Source organism: Parasteatoda tepidariorum, chromosome 7 (genome assembly GCF_982258835.1).
Source record: "Parasteatoda tepidariorum strain Cologne lab strain chromosome 7, Ptep-v5.0, whole genome shotgun sequence".
Classification (NCBI taxonomy): Eukaryota; Metazoa; Arthropoda; class Arachnida; order Araneae; family Theridiidae; genus Parasteatoda; species Parasteatoda tepidariorum.
Genome location: NC_141761.1, coordinates 3,059,144 through 3,079,786, shown reverse-complemented (window position 1 = coordinate 3,079,786; position 20,643 = coordinate 3,059,144). Strand labels below are relative to the sequence as shown.

At 25.7% G+C, this 20,643-nt stretch overlaps 1 protein-coding gene across 3 annotated transcripts in view; it reads left to right on the top strand.

Moving 5' to 3' along the window:
- Window positions 1–18,504, top strand: part of LOC147806721 (serine/threonine-protein kinase mig-15-like) — a 33,029-nt gene extending 14,525 nt beyond the window's left edge. For all 3 annotated transcript variants that reach the window (XM_087167077.1, XM_087167075.1, XM_087167076.1), the window contains exons 5-7: window positions 2,140–2,231; window positions 7,804–7,986; window positions 17,925–18,504. In XM_087167077.1, coding sequence (XP_087023203.1) covers window positions 2,140–2,231 — 92 coding nt within the window. In that variant the 3' untranslated portion in view covers window positions 7,804–7,986; window positions 17,925–18,504. The remainder of the gene's footprint in view (window positions 1–2,139; window positions 2,232–7,803; window positions 7,987–17,924) is intronic.
- The last annotated feature ends 2,139 nt before the right edge of the window (window positions 18,505–20,643 follow it).

Below are 20,643 nucleotides of genomic sequence, written 5' to 3'. Positions count from 1 at the left end.
ATTGTAATTATTGCTAATCATATGTTGCATTATCAGTTTAAAAATGTACCCAAACAACTAGTTCTCCATTATTAAGAAGACTTTCTGTTTTCTATAATATTTGTGTAGGTTAATTTGGTTAAAAATGATAGCTTTCTTAATTTTAATAATTTTTCACACAATGCGACAAAATGTGCTATGTCGAGCAGATACTAAAAAGTAACTGAATATTTAATATATGATTGAGTTTAATCTGTGCATTATACATCAAACATATAAGAATTTAGTATTTCTTTCAAATATTTCAGTGTACATTAAATTGTTCTGTGGAATCTTCATTATTATAAAATCAGAACTTTTTGATTGTTTTAATTGTATTGTATTATCTGCAGAACAGTTTTAGCAGTGGGAAGTTAATGGCTATTTTATAAAGGTAAAAACATTGTAATAAAACTTGAACTGTTCTTGAGTTTTATATTAATGTTTTAGGCAATTGTAAACAAATAATCTATTTAAATAATTTGATTTCTGCACAAATGCCAAAGTTATTAAGAAAAACATATTAATGATTTATGAAGAGGAGGATTAAATGAATTCTTAATCAATTGAAGGAAATATTTTTGCATGATAATACAGACGAAAAAGGAATGAAGCTATTATAATCAAAGATATGCTTGCTTTTTATTTAGATTATGCTTTTACAGTGTTCTTAACTACCAAACAAGAGTAGTAGCTACAGTTTCTGAGTGTAAAGTTTAAAAAATTGCTTTTTATTAGATTATGCTTAAAATACGCAGCTCCTCAGAGCTTCAAATAAATTTAGTAGAAAAGTTTGCAGATCAAGTCAATTGAGCATCTGTAGTCTTTTTTTATCGTTAATGAGATCCTTACTGGATGATTTTATTTATTTTTTTAAATTTTTTTACTATTCATATTAAGTATGGTCATTTACATAAAAGTTAGTTAAATGAACACAACATGACATCTCTTTTACTAATAGTTTTTGCATTTAGCATTATGGAATAATACACATATATTATGAAGATTTTGAAGCATTTTTTTAAAAAATTGGCATCTTTAACTGAGTTAAAGCTAAATATTTGAAGGAATTTATTTACAATAAATAAACCTTTAAAATAAGTAGTGCAGTGGCTTATTACATTTATTCTTTCTTTTTTTTTATTTATGCAAATTTATTTTTTAATGCTTGTATACTTTTTTTAAAAATTTTTACTGTTATAAACCGATAAATTTGAAGCTGTTTTTATTTTTAAGAAACTTAGATAAAGCTTAAATTTGATTATTTTTTTAATTTTTAGGATTTGGCCATTAGTTAAGTTAAAGATGGTTGGAAGATATTGAGGAGGATGTTAAAAAATTAAAAACTGGAAGTTTTAAAATCCAGAGCCGTTATTAATGATTAACCATCGTGAGGCAGGCTCAGACTTTCAAGGGTCTAAGTTAAACTAATGAGTATAATACTAGAGTAATCGACCACCTTTAATTTTAAGCCCTGATTACAGAATAAAGTCAAAATAAAATAATATATAATGAACTGATAAAATAAATATGAAGGTACAATAGTACTAAGTCGTTCATTAAAACGATTTTCTATACATGTTTAATCAATGTCGTGTGAGCCGTGATGGCTCAGGGGTTAGTGTTTGCCTTCCAGCAGCAGCTGGTCAATACAAATTCCGCATATGGCTTGCACTGACCACAGTACCAACGTAAAATATCCTCTGTGGTAGACAGCAAAGGGTTGAGTGTCCACTTTCCCTCAGGCTAACGGTTGGTGGTTTTTCTCTCCATGAAAGCAAATGCTGGTGAGTTCCACCAAAAAGCTCTCCACAAAGAAGACAAATTTCTCCCAAAACTTGATCCAGGAGTTCCCTTGTCTTCTGGATTGCGTTCAAAATTACAAGGCTTCGGAGTTGAACATTAGTAGTCATAAACCCCAAAAATTGGGTCAGCTGTTCAGCGCCGGGTTATAAATCACTGTAGTGCACCTTATTCCTTGCATAAATAGATCTTATTTCTTGACATATTAATGGAAGTACCTATGCTGAATGATAATTTATAATGATATTTAAATTTTAAAAAGTGTTAAATTCATATTATTTATTCTTCTAGAATTTATTTATTTTTTTTTATCTTTAGGCAATAAGTGTGGTCTGGAATGGTTTATTCCAACCTGTAAAGTTAACCTTTGTGGGCATGCAACTCTTCAGCCTTTTTATTCTTTGCTTTAAGTATGTCAATTTCATTTTTTGTTTTTTTTTGCATAAAAGTTTAAATATTTTTTTCCTTCTAATTAGCAATAAATATATTTTTTTAAATAATATTTATTTATTATTTGTTTAATTATTTCTTTTTTTATATATAGTGTGCTAGTTTAACTTCATTATAACCTGATATCAGTTACTAATCATGAGCTGTGGATTGCTAAATGTATTTATGTTGGTCAAATTTGAAGACAATTTATTAAATTGTCCGTGCGTAAATTTATATATAATTTATGTAATTGCAAATTTATGTGTGTGTGTTTTAAATGCACTCTTTCTTATAGAAATATCAGAGTTTGTACGTACTGGGAATATCGGGAAAACGCGATTTGAAAAACGGAATGTTGTCAAATGGATGTCTGAGTTAGGGAACTTAAAATTTCTGTCTTAGAAGTATTTTTTTAAATCCACTTTTGTTTCTGAATTTCCTTTATTCATGGTGACAAACTATTATAATTTTGTATAATACATTATTACGAACAAAAAGTTTTTTAGCGTCTTCATTGCTTATTCATATCTGTCAAGTCTCCTGTTTTTTAACGAAAACTTCTTTAGAAAAGCATTTAAAATTACTATAATTTTTCAACAAATTGGAATTTTGAAGAAAAGAAACTACTCAAAACTCGACTCATGAAAAAAACTCAAGTTCATAAATAAATTGCCTCTTTCAGCATGTCAAAATTCAATTCTTTAGTTGCATACCTGAGGGTTGCAAAGAAACTTGAAGGGTATCTTTTTACTCAAATATAGCAATAACTGATTTTCAAACTAAGCATCAAATGTAAAATTCCTTGTTAACCTTGTACATTTTTTACACACCTCTGCAAATTCAATTTTCTAAATCTTATAGATTTTGTACAAGAAAACAAAATATAAGTTGAACACCTAAATCAGCTGAAACTGGGTCTCTTGTAATTTTTTAATTGAAAGAATATCTTTTTATTTTGTAATATTGACTGCTGTAAATCGTAAATTTATTTTACTCAAAATAGACTAAATTTTTAAATTAAAAACCGTGTTTCAGACACTGAAATAATGTTAATTTAAATGCAAAGTTTTACTTACATTTTCTGTTAGACAAATAAAATCTTTGAGTCTTGAAGGCAATTAATGAAATGCTAAAAATCGGAAATTTTGTTTTTAGCACCATGCTAAGTCGTGAGAATCAATCCTTAGAGCCAGGCATGTGATTCTATTGCTAATTCACGGAATTCTGTGAATCCATAATTTATATTCTGGCAAAATGGTAGTTCTGCTAATCTAAAATTTACATTTCGTTTCTTGCGCATACATGCCAAGTCAGTTTTTTAGCAAAGGGTCTTGTATTTTACAACTACCTCCTGTTTACTTGTATATTCTCAAAATTTTTCCTTATTTGTTGAAGAAATTAAAAAATAAAATTTTGGTGATAAAACATCCGCTGATGGTAAAAATACTTTTCTTATTCCTGAACAAATAGTGCTATTGCCTGTTCTGCAGTATGTTGAGTATTTATAGTTTTAGTTATTATTAATGGTTTTAAAAAATTTTTTCTTTAGATTAAGATTTATATACATATTTTTTACTTAGATAAATGTAAGTGCTTATATTATTTCCAATTTTGAATTTCTCTTTTTGACTTACATGATTATGCATGATGTATCAAAACTTTACTCTTAGCCTAAAAAATGTCACTAGTAAAATCTCTGTTATTTTATTTCTCCAATATTGACAGGTATGCTTTAAGTAAAATTATTCTGTTTTTATCAGTATCCTCTTTTGTTTTTCTTTAAAAGAACACGAGTGTGATAAAAAAATTCCATAATAACTTAGTCTCAAATTGGTGAGCTAGTGAGGCAAGCATTGAAATATAAAATTGATATTCAAAAAAGTAATTCCAAAATAGCAAACATTCAAAAGTCCTTTCTCATTGTTTTTAAAACTTCTATTTTAACGAGTACCAGTTATGTTGTGAATTCCGATTTGTAACAGAAGAATTGATCTATTCAATGGGATTTATTCGCCTACAATCAGATTGAATAAATTTTTAATATGATCACGCAACATGGAAATTTCCAATTGACATTCAATGCGAGCGATCCCCCAATAAATCTGTGTTTCGATCTTCTTTTTTTTCCCCTTCTTTTGCAATTCATGAAAGTTATTTCCTCATAGTTTTTTAAACTCCAATATTGTTATGACACGCAAAATTTAAATCACGCATTCAAGTAATAACTTTTTGATATGTTTGATTTATGTGAATACTATCATAAGCACTGTGATACTATAACATCCATGTGGTACTTCGATCATTTTATCGGCTATTAATGCTGCAAATTTTCTCAATGCTTTTTTTTAAAATCCCTTTATTGTTTATACATTGTTATGATATGCGAAGTTCTATTGGTGCATTTATTATTCCTTTATACAATTTATTTTACTGACTTTGTCATAGTTATTTCTACAGATTTCTTGTGTTTTTTTTTAAATTCATATTAGGAAATTTACATGCAATACCATATAATTTTACATGCAATATTATTTAGAATGCACATTTGAGTAATTACTTTCAAATGCATTGGATCATCACTAAATCCAAGCAACCTTTTAATATCTTTTTTTTAAATCAATGCTGTAGATTTTCAAGTTTTTTTTAAGATCACTACATTATTGTGGTATGCGAAATTTAAATCGCACATTTAAGTGTTTTCTATTTATAATTATATAATTTTTCAACCAGTTATTTGGCATTTATCACTATTTATTTTTCTTATATTTTGTTAAAATTTCAGTATTTTTAATATGTTTTTAAATATATCAAAAATATCGAGATAATGTCTAAATCTCAAAACATAAATTTAATTAACCCCTTTTTCTCGTTCTCTATTCGTTATAAATACACTCTGGTTAATCATTCTTTTTTCAGTTATTCCTGTAAATTTAAAGTTTTTTTTTCATGCGTTGACGATTTGCAAAATGCGAGAATGGAGTATTATGGGATTTTTCTCAATACATATATTTTTTTATGTATCAATAAAAATGATTTTCCTTTATTTATCCTTGTAAAAAGAATTTAAATACAAAAAAAATATACATGGTGAATGAAAAATTTAAGATAATTTCTTCTAGCAATCATATGTCTGTTAAACTTGTTACTTGATCACCTAAGTTTAAAATATAACATAATCTAAGAATAGTAACTGAAATATTTAGGAAAATATTTTATTTCATTTATTTATTACATTTATTTTTTATTATTTTATTTATTATATTTATTCTAACTTCTTTTCCAGGTAAGCCTGCTAGATTTCATTAATAATTATTTTAATGCCTTTGGTTAAATTTTTAAAAATAATTTTCAATTATTTTGTTAATTTTGATACTTGTTTAATTAAATAAGAAAAAAATTCAACATTTTCAAAAAATTACTGTGTAGTAATTTTGGAAAATATTGCATTACTGTGTAAATTTTACTTTGGTTGGAATGCGAAATGCATGGAAACGTTTCCTCTGGCTACAAAAAAAAGCACTACAGTAAATTGTACCTCAAATCTAACTATTCAATTCTAATCTCTATTCGATATATTCCATATTTACTATGATTTCTACTAAAACTGCAGGATATTTTGTTATAGTTTTAAACTTTTTATATGTATGTTAATATCACTTTTTTTAGTTTTAATTAAAATATGGGATATAAAATTAATAATTAAATTAATTTATTAATAATTATTTAAAATTAATAAAAAAAGGGAAGTAAAATTAAAAAGGAATATAAAATTGCATACATTCCAAGTCTCCTGTTTTTTAACAAAGACTCCTATATTTTACGACTGTCTTCTGTTTACATGTATATTCTCAAATTTCTTCTTATTTGTTGAAGAAATTTTTTAAAAAATTGGCATTGAATTATCCGCTGACATACTCAATAATATAATAAATTGATCATCCTCATGATAAGTGAGCTGCAATAATTTTTTGAAATATTCTGTTTAACAGACTGTGTTAATTAGACAAAAAATAAGTTCTGTCTTGAAATTTTTTAGAGTGGCACCCATGAATATTATTTATTACAATACTTGAATCACACTGCATACATTTAATTAACCCCTTCTTAAAGGGAATCGGTTCATGTGATTTTGTAGTAAATACAAATGAATGGCTATATCATCAATCTCAGTTACTTCTTTAAATTTCACGATTTTTAAAATCCTCTTCTTTTTTTTTTATCTTTCTTTTAATGCTTGAAGACTCATAAGTATGAAAAAGGAGTAATTATATAATTTTTTCAATATCTATATTCTTTTCTGTGTTGATAAGAAAAAAAATTGTATAAAAAATTTTATATCTCTTTAAATTTTGTAAATGTTACTTTTGTGCATTAAAATTACCATCTTTTAAATATCTTCTATGTACAGTGCGCAAAAAAAAGATATCACGCTAAATAACTTTTGTTCTAATGATCAAATTTTCTTTGTTTTAAGTGTCAATCTAAATGGTTTCTGGGCGTAACCTCAAATATTTTTATTATTAAGTGCTAACCATTAATTAAGTTACGAAATCAAACACAAAAATGTATTTTCTCTGCATTAACATAATTGTTTTTTTGCATCTTTGGATTCTTAACCTTCCAAATATGGGAGGTAACCGCAATCTGGCAGGGTTGCCACTCCACAGGAAAAACAGGGAAAACCTGGAAAATACAGGAAATTTAAAAATCACCAAAATAACAGGGAATTTTTATTTTTTCTTTATAAACTGGGAAAATACAGGGAATTTTGTTTCTTATTTTTATCTTTTAAAAAATGGTGACTACTCAAAGCGTAATGAATGGGATATTTAACCATGATATTTCAGCTGTACTAAACTATTTCATTTACTATAGCATTATTTAAGTATGCTCAGCTGTTTTGCCAGCAATTAAAACTAATAAATATAGTTTGCCTAATATAGCTCACATAAGAGTGCAGTAGTTCTTGTTTCCTCTTAATATATTGCTTATATGTAGAGGGGAAAACACATGAAAGTTTTTTTTCCTTCCAGATTTGAGTGGCAACCCTGTTTGGAAAATAGGGTCCCCATAGTTTGACCAGGAGAGCGTTCCAAAGTTTGGACCCCTTAATGTTAATTTCACTTTTTGTGTTTTTAATCAATTTTCTAAAACTACTAAGGAAATTTTAGAAAAAAAATTACACCCTCTCATAAAACCTGTTTACTCAAACATAATTTCACGCAAAAAAAATTTGTAATAGTTAATTGTTTTTCTTATTTAATTGTAGATGAAATTTTTTTTAATTATGTGGTATGAATTTTTTTATACCATATTAATCTATTTTTTTTCAAGAAAAATAAAATAGAGATCAAATTATTAAAGTAAAAATTTTGGTATCAATATTTTTAAATAGTAGTTCTATTTAAGCAATTTTGGTAGAGTCTTAAGAACAATTACAATTTACTAATGTTCTAAATTCAGAAGAAACATTCTGAAAATACTTATTTTGATATTCTCTGTAAGTTTTTATGATTCTGTTACAAATTAATGTTGTACTTAAATTTTCAGGCAAGAGTTAGAATCATTCAAAAACAATGAAAGTGAATTATTATCTGCATCTTCAGAGGTAGTTGGTGTGATAGTGACTAGCAAGAGACAAAATCGATTGAAAAGATGATACTGGAAATCAGTATGACTTAATATCCCGTTACTTTGCACCGTGGTTGGGAGTAGCTGAGGACCCAGTTACTGGTATTTATCTTATCTTAATTATTTGATGTTAAATTTACAATTATGCAAAATGAAGTAAAAAGTTGAGATTTTGAAATTTTTGCTTTTTTGATGGTATATAGCCATACCTCAGTTGATCTATTTTTCTTTTAAAATAAATAATCTCAAGAAACAGAAGCTGGAAAATATATTTCATAATGAAAAACAAAAAATTTTATTACCTTTAAATATGAAGTAAGAAAAGTTGAAATTATTTTAGTACTCTTGTTATCAGCCTTTAGATAAATCAGATAATGTCCCATATCTATCTGTTTTGTCTCTTGTCGACAGTAAATTTTTTTTTTCTTTCACTTTAATTTCTTTTTTGGACATTTATTCCTTTAAAAAAATTTTTTTGGTTTCCTCATTTATTCTGGTGGTTCCTGAGAATGGGTGGCTATGTTTTGAGTGCTCAAAACATTTCACTTTTAATACTTTAACAATTTTTATTTGTGTTATGAGTTAGTGACAGCACACTGAATTAAATGTTTGAGAAAGTAAGAGAGTAGATGAGAGGCCGACATATAAGGTTGGTTTTTTCTGTAATAGTGTAAATTATTCAATTTTTCGCTAATTTTGGCTGCTGAGGGCCATTGTTTTCATTTCCGGTCATTGTTCAGGGTGGCCACCCACCTGGAAAACCTGGAATTATCAGGGAATTTTTTTTATACTGGAAAAAACCTGGAAAAATCAGGGAAATATGGATAAAAACCTGGAAATTTTAAAGAAAAGCTGGAAATTTTTTCTTATATATTTTTTAAATTTCACTAATTTAAATTATTTGCTAATTTTCTTAATTTAAATTGTTTCATCCATTATACCCACATTTTTTAGACGGAAATGTATCACCAAACAGTTAAAATATCATCAACTTACTTTGCTTTCATCAAAATTTGCTCCATTATAACCCTGTTAAACTAGAATACAACATAAAATTCTCCCATGCAAATGTAGAAACCTTTGATCTCTATGCAGACTGTGCAATTTAGGAAAGGCAAAGATTATGGTGGATGTGAAAGACGGGGTTAGGATTCGGTTTTTAAATTCTGTCCGTGTTCACACAATGATTCAAGTTTGTTCGCAATTGAGAGTGGTAATTTTTTTCTATTTTGACAAAATGTTTTTGTATTTTTAACTTTATTAAATGCTCTAAAAATTAGTTGGTTATAATAATAGATTTTATATTGCACTCTTTTTCTGAAAGCTTTTGAACTCCCATTCAAAGAAATCTGTAAATTATTTTTTCTCAGCAAACCAACCAATCACGCATTTCCCCCCATCACTAACTGCAATGTTTTTCGACAAATTGTTACAATTCTTGCATTAATGCTAATTTTTTCTATTTCATTTTGACCTTTTATATTATATTTTTATTTTGAAAAAAGTTTTTTTTTGGAACTAACTATAGATTAATATCGAATTTTATGGTTTTGTTGGTAAATATTAGTTTTTTGATTCAAAATTCGAATTGTATAGTTATCACAATATCGAAAGTTTGAAAATGTTGCTTGCATTCCAGAGATGATATTTCAAAACTATTCCTCTTTTTACCTAAAAAAGCTGACAATGACTAAGGAATGTATAGGAAACATATTAAATGATGTATATGCATAAAATATAATTTTTTTTATTCATATGTGTTTAGTCAGGAGAAGGAAAACGAAACTTAGTTCTACACTGTACAAGATTCCAGTTCAAACAAAAACAATTAACTATGCTAAACTAAAGAACTGTGTATTTAGATTGGAATTCTTTAAATGTTTTAGTTTCAAATAAGAAAAAAATCAAAAAAAGTATAAATTTTAAGGAATTTTATCTATTTTTTTTCTTCTATAGAGTATAGAACTACAAATTAGACAATTTTACATTTCTGACATTTATTTTTTTATACTGAATCTCTTAAAATAAAAATGCTGTTTCAAAATACCATTATTTAAAAATTTGACTAGAGATATTGGTTTAAGGAAAATATGATCAGTGAATTTTATAAAAAGCACTGGTAAGATGAAATACAGTACAATGTAGTATACAGTACAGCTTTATATTGAAATGTAATTACAGTGATTCACAAAAGTGTTGATACACTTATGGCTTTCAATGAAATAAGACTATCCATTAATTAAAATGAGTGTTTGAGAATGTATATTTAATGATAAAAAATGTGTTCTAATCTTTACAAAACTGAAATATTTCAAATGACAATATGAAATATTTTAAAAACAAAGGAAAAGTTTATTTTTAAGGAATCAATCATTAAAAAGTGACAGAAACTTTATCCCACAAAAGTCATCATACACTTTTAAAGAAAAAACACAAAAATTAGATTTACTAATAGACATTATAGTAAATCTAATTTTTTGTTTAATTACCATTTAGTGGAGTTTCCTTTAGCATCAACAATAGCTTTTAAAGGTTGAAAATACGGGTAACTAGTTTTTTTTTTTGTCCGGTGAAATTCGTGCAGAATATTTTTTTAAAAAATTTTTACGGAAACTTTTACAACACTCATTTACAAATTTATGAATTTTTCCACAAAATATATAATTTTAGTCTCTGATATGAAGTCCTTCTTTTAAGCATTTTATCACATATTGCACAGTTTAATTGAATACAGTAAACTAATTTAACATATTCATTACTGATTTACCTCTTATGAAGACAAATAATCAAATTTGGTCAATTTTATTACGACCACAAGTCATTTTTAAATGATAAAATAAAATATTACAGAGTTAGCAAGCAAAAATTAAAATATAATTTTGCTATTATAGGTTTGATACTAAATTGCTAATAAAGATATAAAAAATTAAATGAAAAATAATTAAATAAAAAAAGCAATTGACGATAATTTTAATTCTGAGATCCAAAACATTTAAATGTACGATGACTTTCTTGGGGTAACATTTTTGTTTCTATTTGGTTAAAAAATTCACTTTTGCTTTGTTTTTAAAATATTCTGTGCAGTTTTGCTAAGAATAGATTATACATCTTATTATCAAATACCCATTGTGAAATATTGATTTGAATTATTGAATTTTTATTTCCTATTTCAATATAAGTTATAAGTGAGTGAGCACTTTTGGGAGCCACTGTAATTATTAAAAATTATTGATATATAATCACCTGAAACGGTTTTCTTTTCCTTAATGAAAATATATTAAACAATACTTATCCAAGGTTTAATTGGTTATTCTGATTTTGTCATTTTGTCGGTACACTTTGAGCAAATACTATTTAAAGTAACACATTAAATTCAATTAAAACAGTTAAAATTATTCAATAAAAACAATATGTTCTTCAAGCTAAACATATTATTTTCTCCACGTCTTAATTTTTTAAAAATTAATGTTGTACCAGAACATTAAAAAATAATAAAAAAAATATCTTGTAAAAAAAAGTAATTTTTTTTCAAGATATGTTTAAAAGAATGACATTTTGAATAAGATATTTTATAATACAGACACTTTTCTTGTACACATCCTACACTTTATAAGAAAAAAGGAAAAAAACACAAACCTGGAAATTTTAAGAATTTTACCTGGAAAACCTGGAAAAATCAGGGAAATTTGAAATCTGTTTTGAGTGGCCACCCTGTTATTGTTATTTTTAGTCGTATAGCATATATTATTGCTTCTATTATGACTTGGATTTATTATAAAATGAGTGGTCACTGACAGGGTTTGTTGATTTAAATCAGCTTGATTTTATGAAAACTGTTATTCCTGTTAAAGAAAAAAAAATTTGTGGAGTAAAATTTCTTTACATGTAACATAACTTTTATAAGGGTAAGCTAAGTAAGCAAGATCCAAGCTAGAATACATCATGAATGTGCAAAAATAGTGTTTTATCCCTGTTAGGATGTTTGTATGTTATTTATAAAAGTTTAACCCTGTTCATAATTGATAAATTTGATTGCTTAATTTGATAAATTTCAGAAATGCTTCCAACAAATTTAAAGGGAAATCCTCATGCAGGACTTTTAGCTTTCTACTTTACATTGTAGCATTTGATCAATGTAAGAAAAAATACATGTTAATATTATTTTCTCAGTTTTTGAAATTACTTACTACTAATTATTTTATGCCATTCTAAAGTCGCTTAAGGAAAATACTGCATATATATATATATACATATATTTACATACTGATATAAATATATACATATCACCTGACACCCCATAAAAAGTAAAAAGTGCATCCACCACCCTCCAGCAGTCCATCCCTGCTTTCATAATTCTATAAACAAACATTGATGGAAAACTTATCTTTAAAGACTCATTAAATTTTTAATATTGTCCATTACAATGTGTATTTTTATTACAAATCACAAAAGAGTTTAATTTAAAAAATATTTAATTAAAACTTAATGTTGTAAATTTAATTAAAAACTCAGAGCAATGTTAATAATCAATATTTCAGATAAAACAGGAAACAAAATACAAGATCTTAATAAATTTGACTCAATCAATTTTGATTATTTTTAAGCAATAGCTACCTCTTGTTTAATTGACTAAGTTATCTTGTATTCTTAAGGTTCAGTAGTGTTTTGCTCATAATTAACAAAATAATTCATTAATACTGAAATTAAGTTATATAATTCACTATTATTTGAGAAAATGAAATTTTAAAATTATACTAAAATATCGATGACTTTAAAAAAAATCATTTTTATTGTTTCTAATAAGATGCAAAAAGAAAAAATACTTAAACAAATTGTAGAAGAATTTTAAACTTACATTTATGAAAAACTCATGTATTTTAAATAAAATAGTAATTTTTTTTTAAAAAAAATACATATGAAATCTAGTTTTAGTTTTATCACTTATATAAAATGTATAGAATTAATAGACCCTCCCTATGAATAAAAAGGGCACTCATTCAACACCATAAAAATTTATCAAAATGTGTAATAACGGAATTTGATTCTCAACAATTTTTAAATTATTCTCTATTTTATGTGTATATTTCAGAAAATAATTCTCTCTCATTATCAGAATAAGAGAAAAATTTATAGTTTATAAAAATAATTAAAGGCAAGCTAGACAATCTGTAAGCTTATATTTTTTTTAAAAAAAGTTATTAATTGATAACAACTTGAAAGTAGTTAGAATACAAAAGGGAAAACAAAATATATTGATCTAACTTCCAATAAAAATTATGAAAACAAATGTACATTTAAGCTTTAAAAAATATTGTTTTTTTTATTTTTTTTTTAGTTTTTATAGTTTTTTTAAAGCAAAATTATCTGTTTGACGCAAAACAAATTAACAGTAATAAATTTGTTCTTTCATTTTAAAATTTTGTTCTCTTATATTTACCGACTATGTTCATATTGTTAAACAATAGCATTCTTATTCCAAAATTGTTTGAAATCTGACAAAATAGAAACAACATATGTAATTACATTATGAAAATTAAAAGTTCACATAAACTGTTCAAGCAGAATGAGCAAAAAAAAAAAAGAAATTTTCTAATTGGTTAAGCATTACCCATTGTTTTAAATTTAACTTTTGATAATTCAATTTTTCAAATATTTTAAAGCTGACTTCGGTAGTGATATTTGTTAGCCTATAGGTTTAATAGTTAAAAAAAAAAAGAAAATTAATTGCTCTCTCGCTAGTACATTAATATTTAATTATTTTTTAATTGATTTGTCAGATAAATTCAATGAACAATAATGGTAGCATTTTATTTATTTTTTATTTTACAACTTGATAACTATTCCAATTTTATTGTTTCGTGATATTAGTTAAGTTTCTTTTTTTAAGGTAGAAAAAACACTATACATTTGAATACAAATAGTTTGAATAACAGAGGGAGAATTAAACTCTCGGGGATGTTTAACACTCATCACTTGACTTGTTCTAGGGATTAGCGGTTCCCTTTCTTGAATTCATCCCCCAGTCTCAAAAAGAGCCCACCAGAGTTCTTGATTTCGTATTTTTGCGCCCACGTGAAAAGGTTAAGTGAAACTTTTCTATGTTTCCATTCTCATTCAATGTTTTTGCTCACAAAGTCTAATTTTTGACGTAGCAAAAATAAAAAAAATAAGTTTTCTGATAAAAAATCGCATGGTATAAATAAAATATGAGATGAATTTCCATTTAAATTTATCTAATATACCTGGAAAAGTCAGGGAATTTTTTATGAAATTCAGTGGGAACTAGGATGTCCTAACAGTTGTTGCAAACTCACAGCAGTTATAAAAATAGCTTGTTTTTCAGAAAAAAAGAGCTTTATTTCATTTGACAACAGAGTCTTTTAAAAATACCCTAAAACTTAATCAGGGCTGATTGTGCTCCGGAAAAAATCCGGATTTCCGGATATTTCTCTAATCATGATTCGGAAGTTTCCGGAGATCGAAGGTTTAGATGTTTCAAAAAATCATTGATCACAAAAGTTTTCGGAAATCAAATTTTCAACGGTGGAACTTCAAAACACAGTTTACTTTTATTTGTTTGTAAGGAGAGCTACTTTATAAGCTTATATTCAAGATTAATATTCATTTTTTATCAGTAAATAGTTATTATAATCATAAACTCAAGAAAGAAAGACATATTTGTAAATTTCAATTACTTCTCTAAGTCATCATAGGTATGTGTAAAATTTTAAATATATTTTATGTAAACTAAATTAAGTATAACTTAAGTAAACTAAGTACAAAAACACCTTGATTAAATTTTTTTCTAATGTTTCGATTTAAACTTTTTTTTTTTTTTACTCGAGAAATTTTCCGGAATTTTGACTTGGGCTCACAATTACCCCTGTGGTCAATGACTTTTTAAGATGAATACAAAAATTATTTATCCCTGATGGTTACAAATTATTGTAGTGATTTTAAAAAATAAAATGATACAAAATGCAAAGGTATTAAAAATACTTAAGTACATTTTTAATGAATTTCCATTTAACATTAAATAAATTATAATTCATAACATTAAAATTCAAAATTATTACACAAAAAACGGCCAAAATTTTAGCATCTAAAATTGCATATACAATTCAATATACTAAATTTAAATTAAGATTGTAAAATAAATAAAAATTACATTGTATTATTCTATTCTCATTTCTGTCATTAGGAATCACAAGCTGTCATTACAATTCTTATACAAATTTTAAGATGTATGCACTTAAGATGTATTTTCATATGTTTACAAATTTTAAGATGAATGGTAATAGTATAGTTTAAGATGTATGAACATTTTTTTTATTTTACCCTGCAGCATAGCTGCCAACTCTACTGGATCTACCAGCAGACTACTGGATTTTGCCATTTTCTTCTGGCTTTTCTCCTGATTTTTGTACATTTTAGATCTATAATTTAGTTTTCTAAAAATCGCCCATTAAAATAGAGATTTTACTCAATTTATTGCTGGGTTGAATATTTTAAAAAGTGTTACTAATACATAATGAAATGGACCTCGCAGGAATCAGTTTAAGGCTTTTCTTTTTCTTTGCTCTAAAAATTTGTTTCTTTTTTTCAGAACTCCCTTTTTAAATTAAATCTTTTAACTATCAATAATTATTTACTTGTCTACTACTATTTAAAATTATGAGTTAACATAAAAAAATTTTGAATTCATTTAATGCCAATCATAAAGAAAAAATATTGCAGACCATTTATAGACATTATGGTAATAAAGTTTTTGTATTTTGATGGCAATAAAAATCCCTAAAATTCTCTATATGTAAAATATTTAGTATATTATGCAGCAGTTAACGTGAAATTTATAATATTTCTTATCCATCTTGATTGCTGTTCTGCAGGAAACAAAATATTGTTACTGTTGTAAAAACTTGTATATATTTTGTACAAAGACTTATCTAATATAAACTAATCAAGAACAAAAATTTTCAATAATGTTAAAATCAACTCATAAGGGGTCAGGATGGTAATGACAGCAATAAAAATAGTTCAACTTACTTTATTCAATATACCTAAGCAGGATTGCTAAATATTTCCATACAAATATTCGTTTTTCGTTCTAAATCAGCTGCTACTGAGAATAAGTGTTATATGAGTTACTAGTGGCCATGAAACTGTTGAAAAGGCTAGGAAGTCAAATTCAGTGCAAAAATATTTTTAAAATGTAGTGAAACATAAGGAAGAGACTTAAAATTTTTAATATTTGTGGTAATCATAGTTTTTTTTTTCCTTCATGATCAATTTTAATTTTTATTTAAAAAATGGATAGAGCATGAAAGACCTTTTAGTATTTATATTTAACCTGATTAAAGGAAGGTAGCATGTAGCTCTGTAAAGTGCATGCAAATGACGAATAAATACAAACAGAAATTAGATGAAAATGCTTCCTTCTGTGTCTTCTGTTAACAGGACATTAAATAGTCGGAAAAAGAAAAGTCGTTCCCAATTTTTATTTTGGCTATGAAGCCCTAAATGATTAAATAGTCCGGTAATAATTAGGGTAAAAAACTTTATTTTTATTTTAAACTTTTAATATTTAAAAGGAGAAATAAATTTTTTTCATCCTTTTATATTTAATAATCTTAATTTAGGTTTTACTCGTATGTTTAACAGTTGAATATACACTGTCTTAGAGATAAATCTAGTCTAATTGAAGATTTGTTTGTATATTGCTATTAAAAACTGTTTTTAAATGTTGAAAATAGTTGTTAGGGAAACATATTTCTTTATTAAAAAAAATTCTGTTATTTTATTTTGATTTGAAAAGCGCAATGTTAAATACTATTTCAAATTCTTATAAATGCATGTTTTTTTTCATACTTTTATAAAATTTTTGTTAGAAAAATTATATATTCTTTTTTTAAATTTTCATTTCCCATTTTTTGGCATATTACTTTAAATATAATTACAGATTTCAAAAACTGTTCAAAAAGTCTCAACTGTCAGAACTCTCACGGAACCCCTAACATCATTTGGAAACCGTTGTTCTAGAGTGTGATCCATATATATATATTTGAATTTGCAAACTATTTTTAATGTATTTTAAGATATTTTAATTAAACTCCAGCCAATTGAATCCATGAGTTTTATCATTAAGACTGAGCCATAATTACGTTATTAAATAATATTAATTAATTAAAATAACTTTCATCTTGAATCGAAGCAAAGATATCTCACTTGTACAATAGCCATCCTTGTACATGAAAATATTCATTTTTATTTTATTTATTTCAAATGATTGACTGTGAACAATTTTGGTTATGGATAACTTGAGCTGAGATCCTAAAGTATTTGTACTCAGTTAAAACTTTTCATAGTACTGCCCTGATATCTTGTGTCCGGTCATTCTAGACTAGCTCTCTGTCAATTTACATAAAGGAAAGTCTAGCATTTACATATTGAACAAAATTAGTCATGAAATGTCATGATTTTAACTATTTAAAAGAAAAAAATCATGGAAAGTTCATAGATTTAGGTGGCCAAAAAATCGTATTTTTTAAAACGGAATCCCCTTTCCCCAATTTCACAGATTTCATATGCTCCAAATATCTGAATTAGTAACAAAATCCCCACTCACAGTCAGATTTCAATAAGATATAAAAAAATTTTTCCTTTCCTGTTCTTTATTAAATTATAGTGTTCTTTCAAAAAATGAAAGAAAGAACAACATTTCTAGAAGGAATTATCTTTTAAACTCCAGTGATTCAAAAGGGCTTAAGGATTTTGAACTATAATTTCTTTTCAATAAGAAATAATTAGGAAAAAATAAAATTATTACTTGAGAGTGGTTATAAATGAAATATTTTTCAACTCTTGCGCAGTGATACTGAGATTTTTTGGTTTTGGTATTGTTACAGAAATCTACCTATGAAATTTTAGACCTATTAAAAATTTTTTAAATGATTTAAGTCTTAAAGAAATATTCAATGCTAATAGTTTTAAATTTCGTGTTTTCAATGTAAAGTTTAACTTTTTCTCTCTTATAATTTTAGCTTTGTCTGGGCTGCTGGATAATGCAAATGGAAAATGACAATCTGGTAGAATACGAGGGCCTGTAAGTTCAATCCTGACAGAAAACAAAACAACTGATGTGTATATGCTGTTAGATTTTCTTTAAATCTGCCGGAGCTGAAAGTCCTCTTGTTGTTGTGCAGAAGTTTGAAGAAAGGCGTATCTCTGTGTGATTCATCCCTGCTGTGTGTTTGTGTGGTTGCTGACAATTTTATAAAATCTTTCAATAAAGCAGATTCATCAGTTTATTGCTCTGATATATAGTTGCATATAAACAAAAAATTGCAATTGAAGGAAAAAAGAACTGCATGAAATAAATTACTGTAAAGTTTTGGAATTCTTTTTATTAGAAAATAATAATAAAAATGATAACACATAGTCCAACTGTTGCTTTTTGCAATAAAAATTATTTTATTTAGTAACAAATATTTGTTCTTAAGGATTATATGTTTATATTAAACAATGACGGTAAGGATATATTGCTTTTATAGTTGAGTGAAGTTTATATTGTGTTTTGTTTTTAAATAAAATAATTAAATTGTGAAATAATGTTTGTCATGATTTGGTGTGATTAATTTTTTTTATTCTTAACTACTGCATTGGGTAATTTATACAGCAACTTTATAATAAATCTTCAAAATTTTAGAAAATGGGGTAGGCAGATATGTGTTCATTAATAAAACTTAATAAGATATAATGTTGGAAATTTTTTTATAGTCATGATAGTAATGTTTAAGTATTTTGAAATTAGATGAAGTTAAAATTCGGTTTCTTTAAAATTTGCAGCATATCGGAAGCAATTTAATTTTAACATCATTGTTAAACATTAACTCCAGCTTATGAGCATTTATACTACTAGCATTGTATTTTTCACTTAATTTTGAATTTTTTAGTTCTAAGTTAAGATAAGAAGTGAATATTTTTATGATGTTTAAAATAATGATAATAGTAAAAATTTCTTTGGCTTAATATTTAAAATTTAGCTGAACATTTATTTACATTATTGTTAAAGCAAAAAATTTAAACCAGCGTAGAGTAGAATCTTGTTTGTTTAAGTTTTCATCAGTAATGTTCTTTGCAAAGCAAGTTTTTAAATGCATAATATAGTTTTTTTATGGCTAATTGATCAATAGCAGAAAATTGACTCTAGCATCTGCTTAATTTTTTAAAATTTATTTTCTGAAAAGCTCTGTTTAAAATGTTTACATATTACACCTGCTTTTTTCTAAACCTATTTATGTCATAACGCATAATCTATAATCGGCGAAATAAAAGCAATGGAATTGTTTCAAACAAAAATCTGAATTTTTTTTAATTTGAATTTTCAAACAAAAATCTGAATTTTTTTATCGCAATGTTCTCAAAAGAGTAATGGATTGTAGTCAAATTTTGATCATTGAAGCTGAAAGCAACTTTTAAAAAATAATGTAGAAAATGTTATTATATTTTCGTCTCATTCTTGTATGCAAGTATATGTTAGTGCAAATTTAATTTAGATAAAACATAATATTTACTGACAGTTTTGAAATTAAATTGTTATGTAAGTTTTTTGCAAAAATTGTTGGTTTCGTACATAATACCTTTAAATAATTATCAAATTGATGAAAATTTCTGAAGTGAACATAAAAGTTATTTTTACATTATAAAAAAAATAATTCCAATTTTCATAGTATTAGTTGCTTTCCTTGTTTCTCTCCGAGGAAAAATTTCTAGATTGCGTTTGGGTTTTGTTTCAGGTGTTTTGTTAAATAAAATTTCAGATACTGAAAGAATAAAGCTATGTAAGTATTTCTACATTTAATTTCTGTAAAAGAAGAAGGGGCAGAAAATGTGTAAATTTGTTGAGGTAAGTAATTTGAATATTTTTAAATTTTGTTCTTTATTGTGTCAATTATTACAAGAAATGACCACTTAAAAATTGAACAATTTTATTTTAATATTATAAGAAGAAAAAAATTTTAAGTTTAAATTTCCACTCAGTTCAAATGTAAATATATAACTTTATAATTATGTAGTGTGGTTTTTATTACATAATTTCAGAATATAAATAATAAATGTTAATTGTGAGATTAAAAATGGCTTAAGTTACAGCTTTTATAAACAAGTTTTACAAACTAACAAATTCAATTAAAATTTTGATAAGAATCTAAAAAAATCATTTCATGATCATTTCCAAAAAAAAAATTAAGAATGCATTTTTAAATTAACGATTTTAAAATTATTAATGATACAAAATTCATCATTGTATGAAGAAAAGGAAAAAAATAGCAATAAAAGTTGCAATATAATATTTCTTAATTAAATTTGAAATATTTAAAAAAATCAGCTGAACATATATACTTTGGAGTAAGAAGGAGAAAAATGGATGGTTAGCAGAATTCGCTACAATTATTTTATTTATTATTTCTGTATCGCTAAGAAAATAATTCATGGAATGACATTATAAAACTATTGTTCTATGCTTCACAGCAATACAGAAAATTAAGTAAAATTATATCTCCCAATTATTCTACTACCCAAGGGCGGGGTGCAATTGTGCTCTTGCACCCCCTAGCTTTTTTTTTTTTTAAATACTTAAAGAGATACAGAAAAACAATTTTGTTATAAAAATGTTTTATTAAAAATATTTTTATTGAAAAGCAAATAATTAAGTAATTATTGATACGTAACAGTTAAAAAAATTTTTAATCAAGCAAGAAT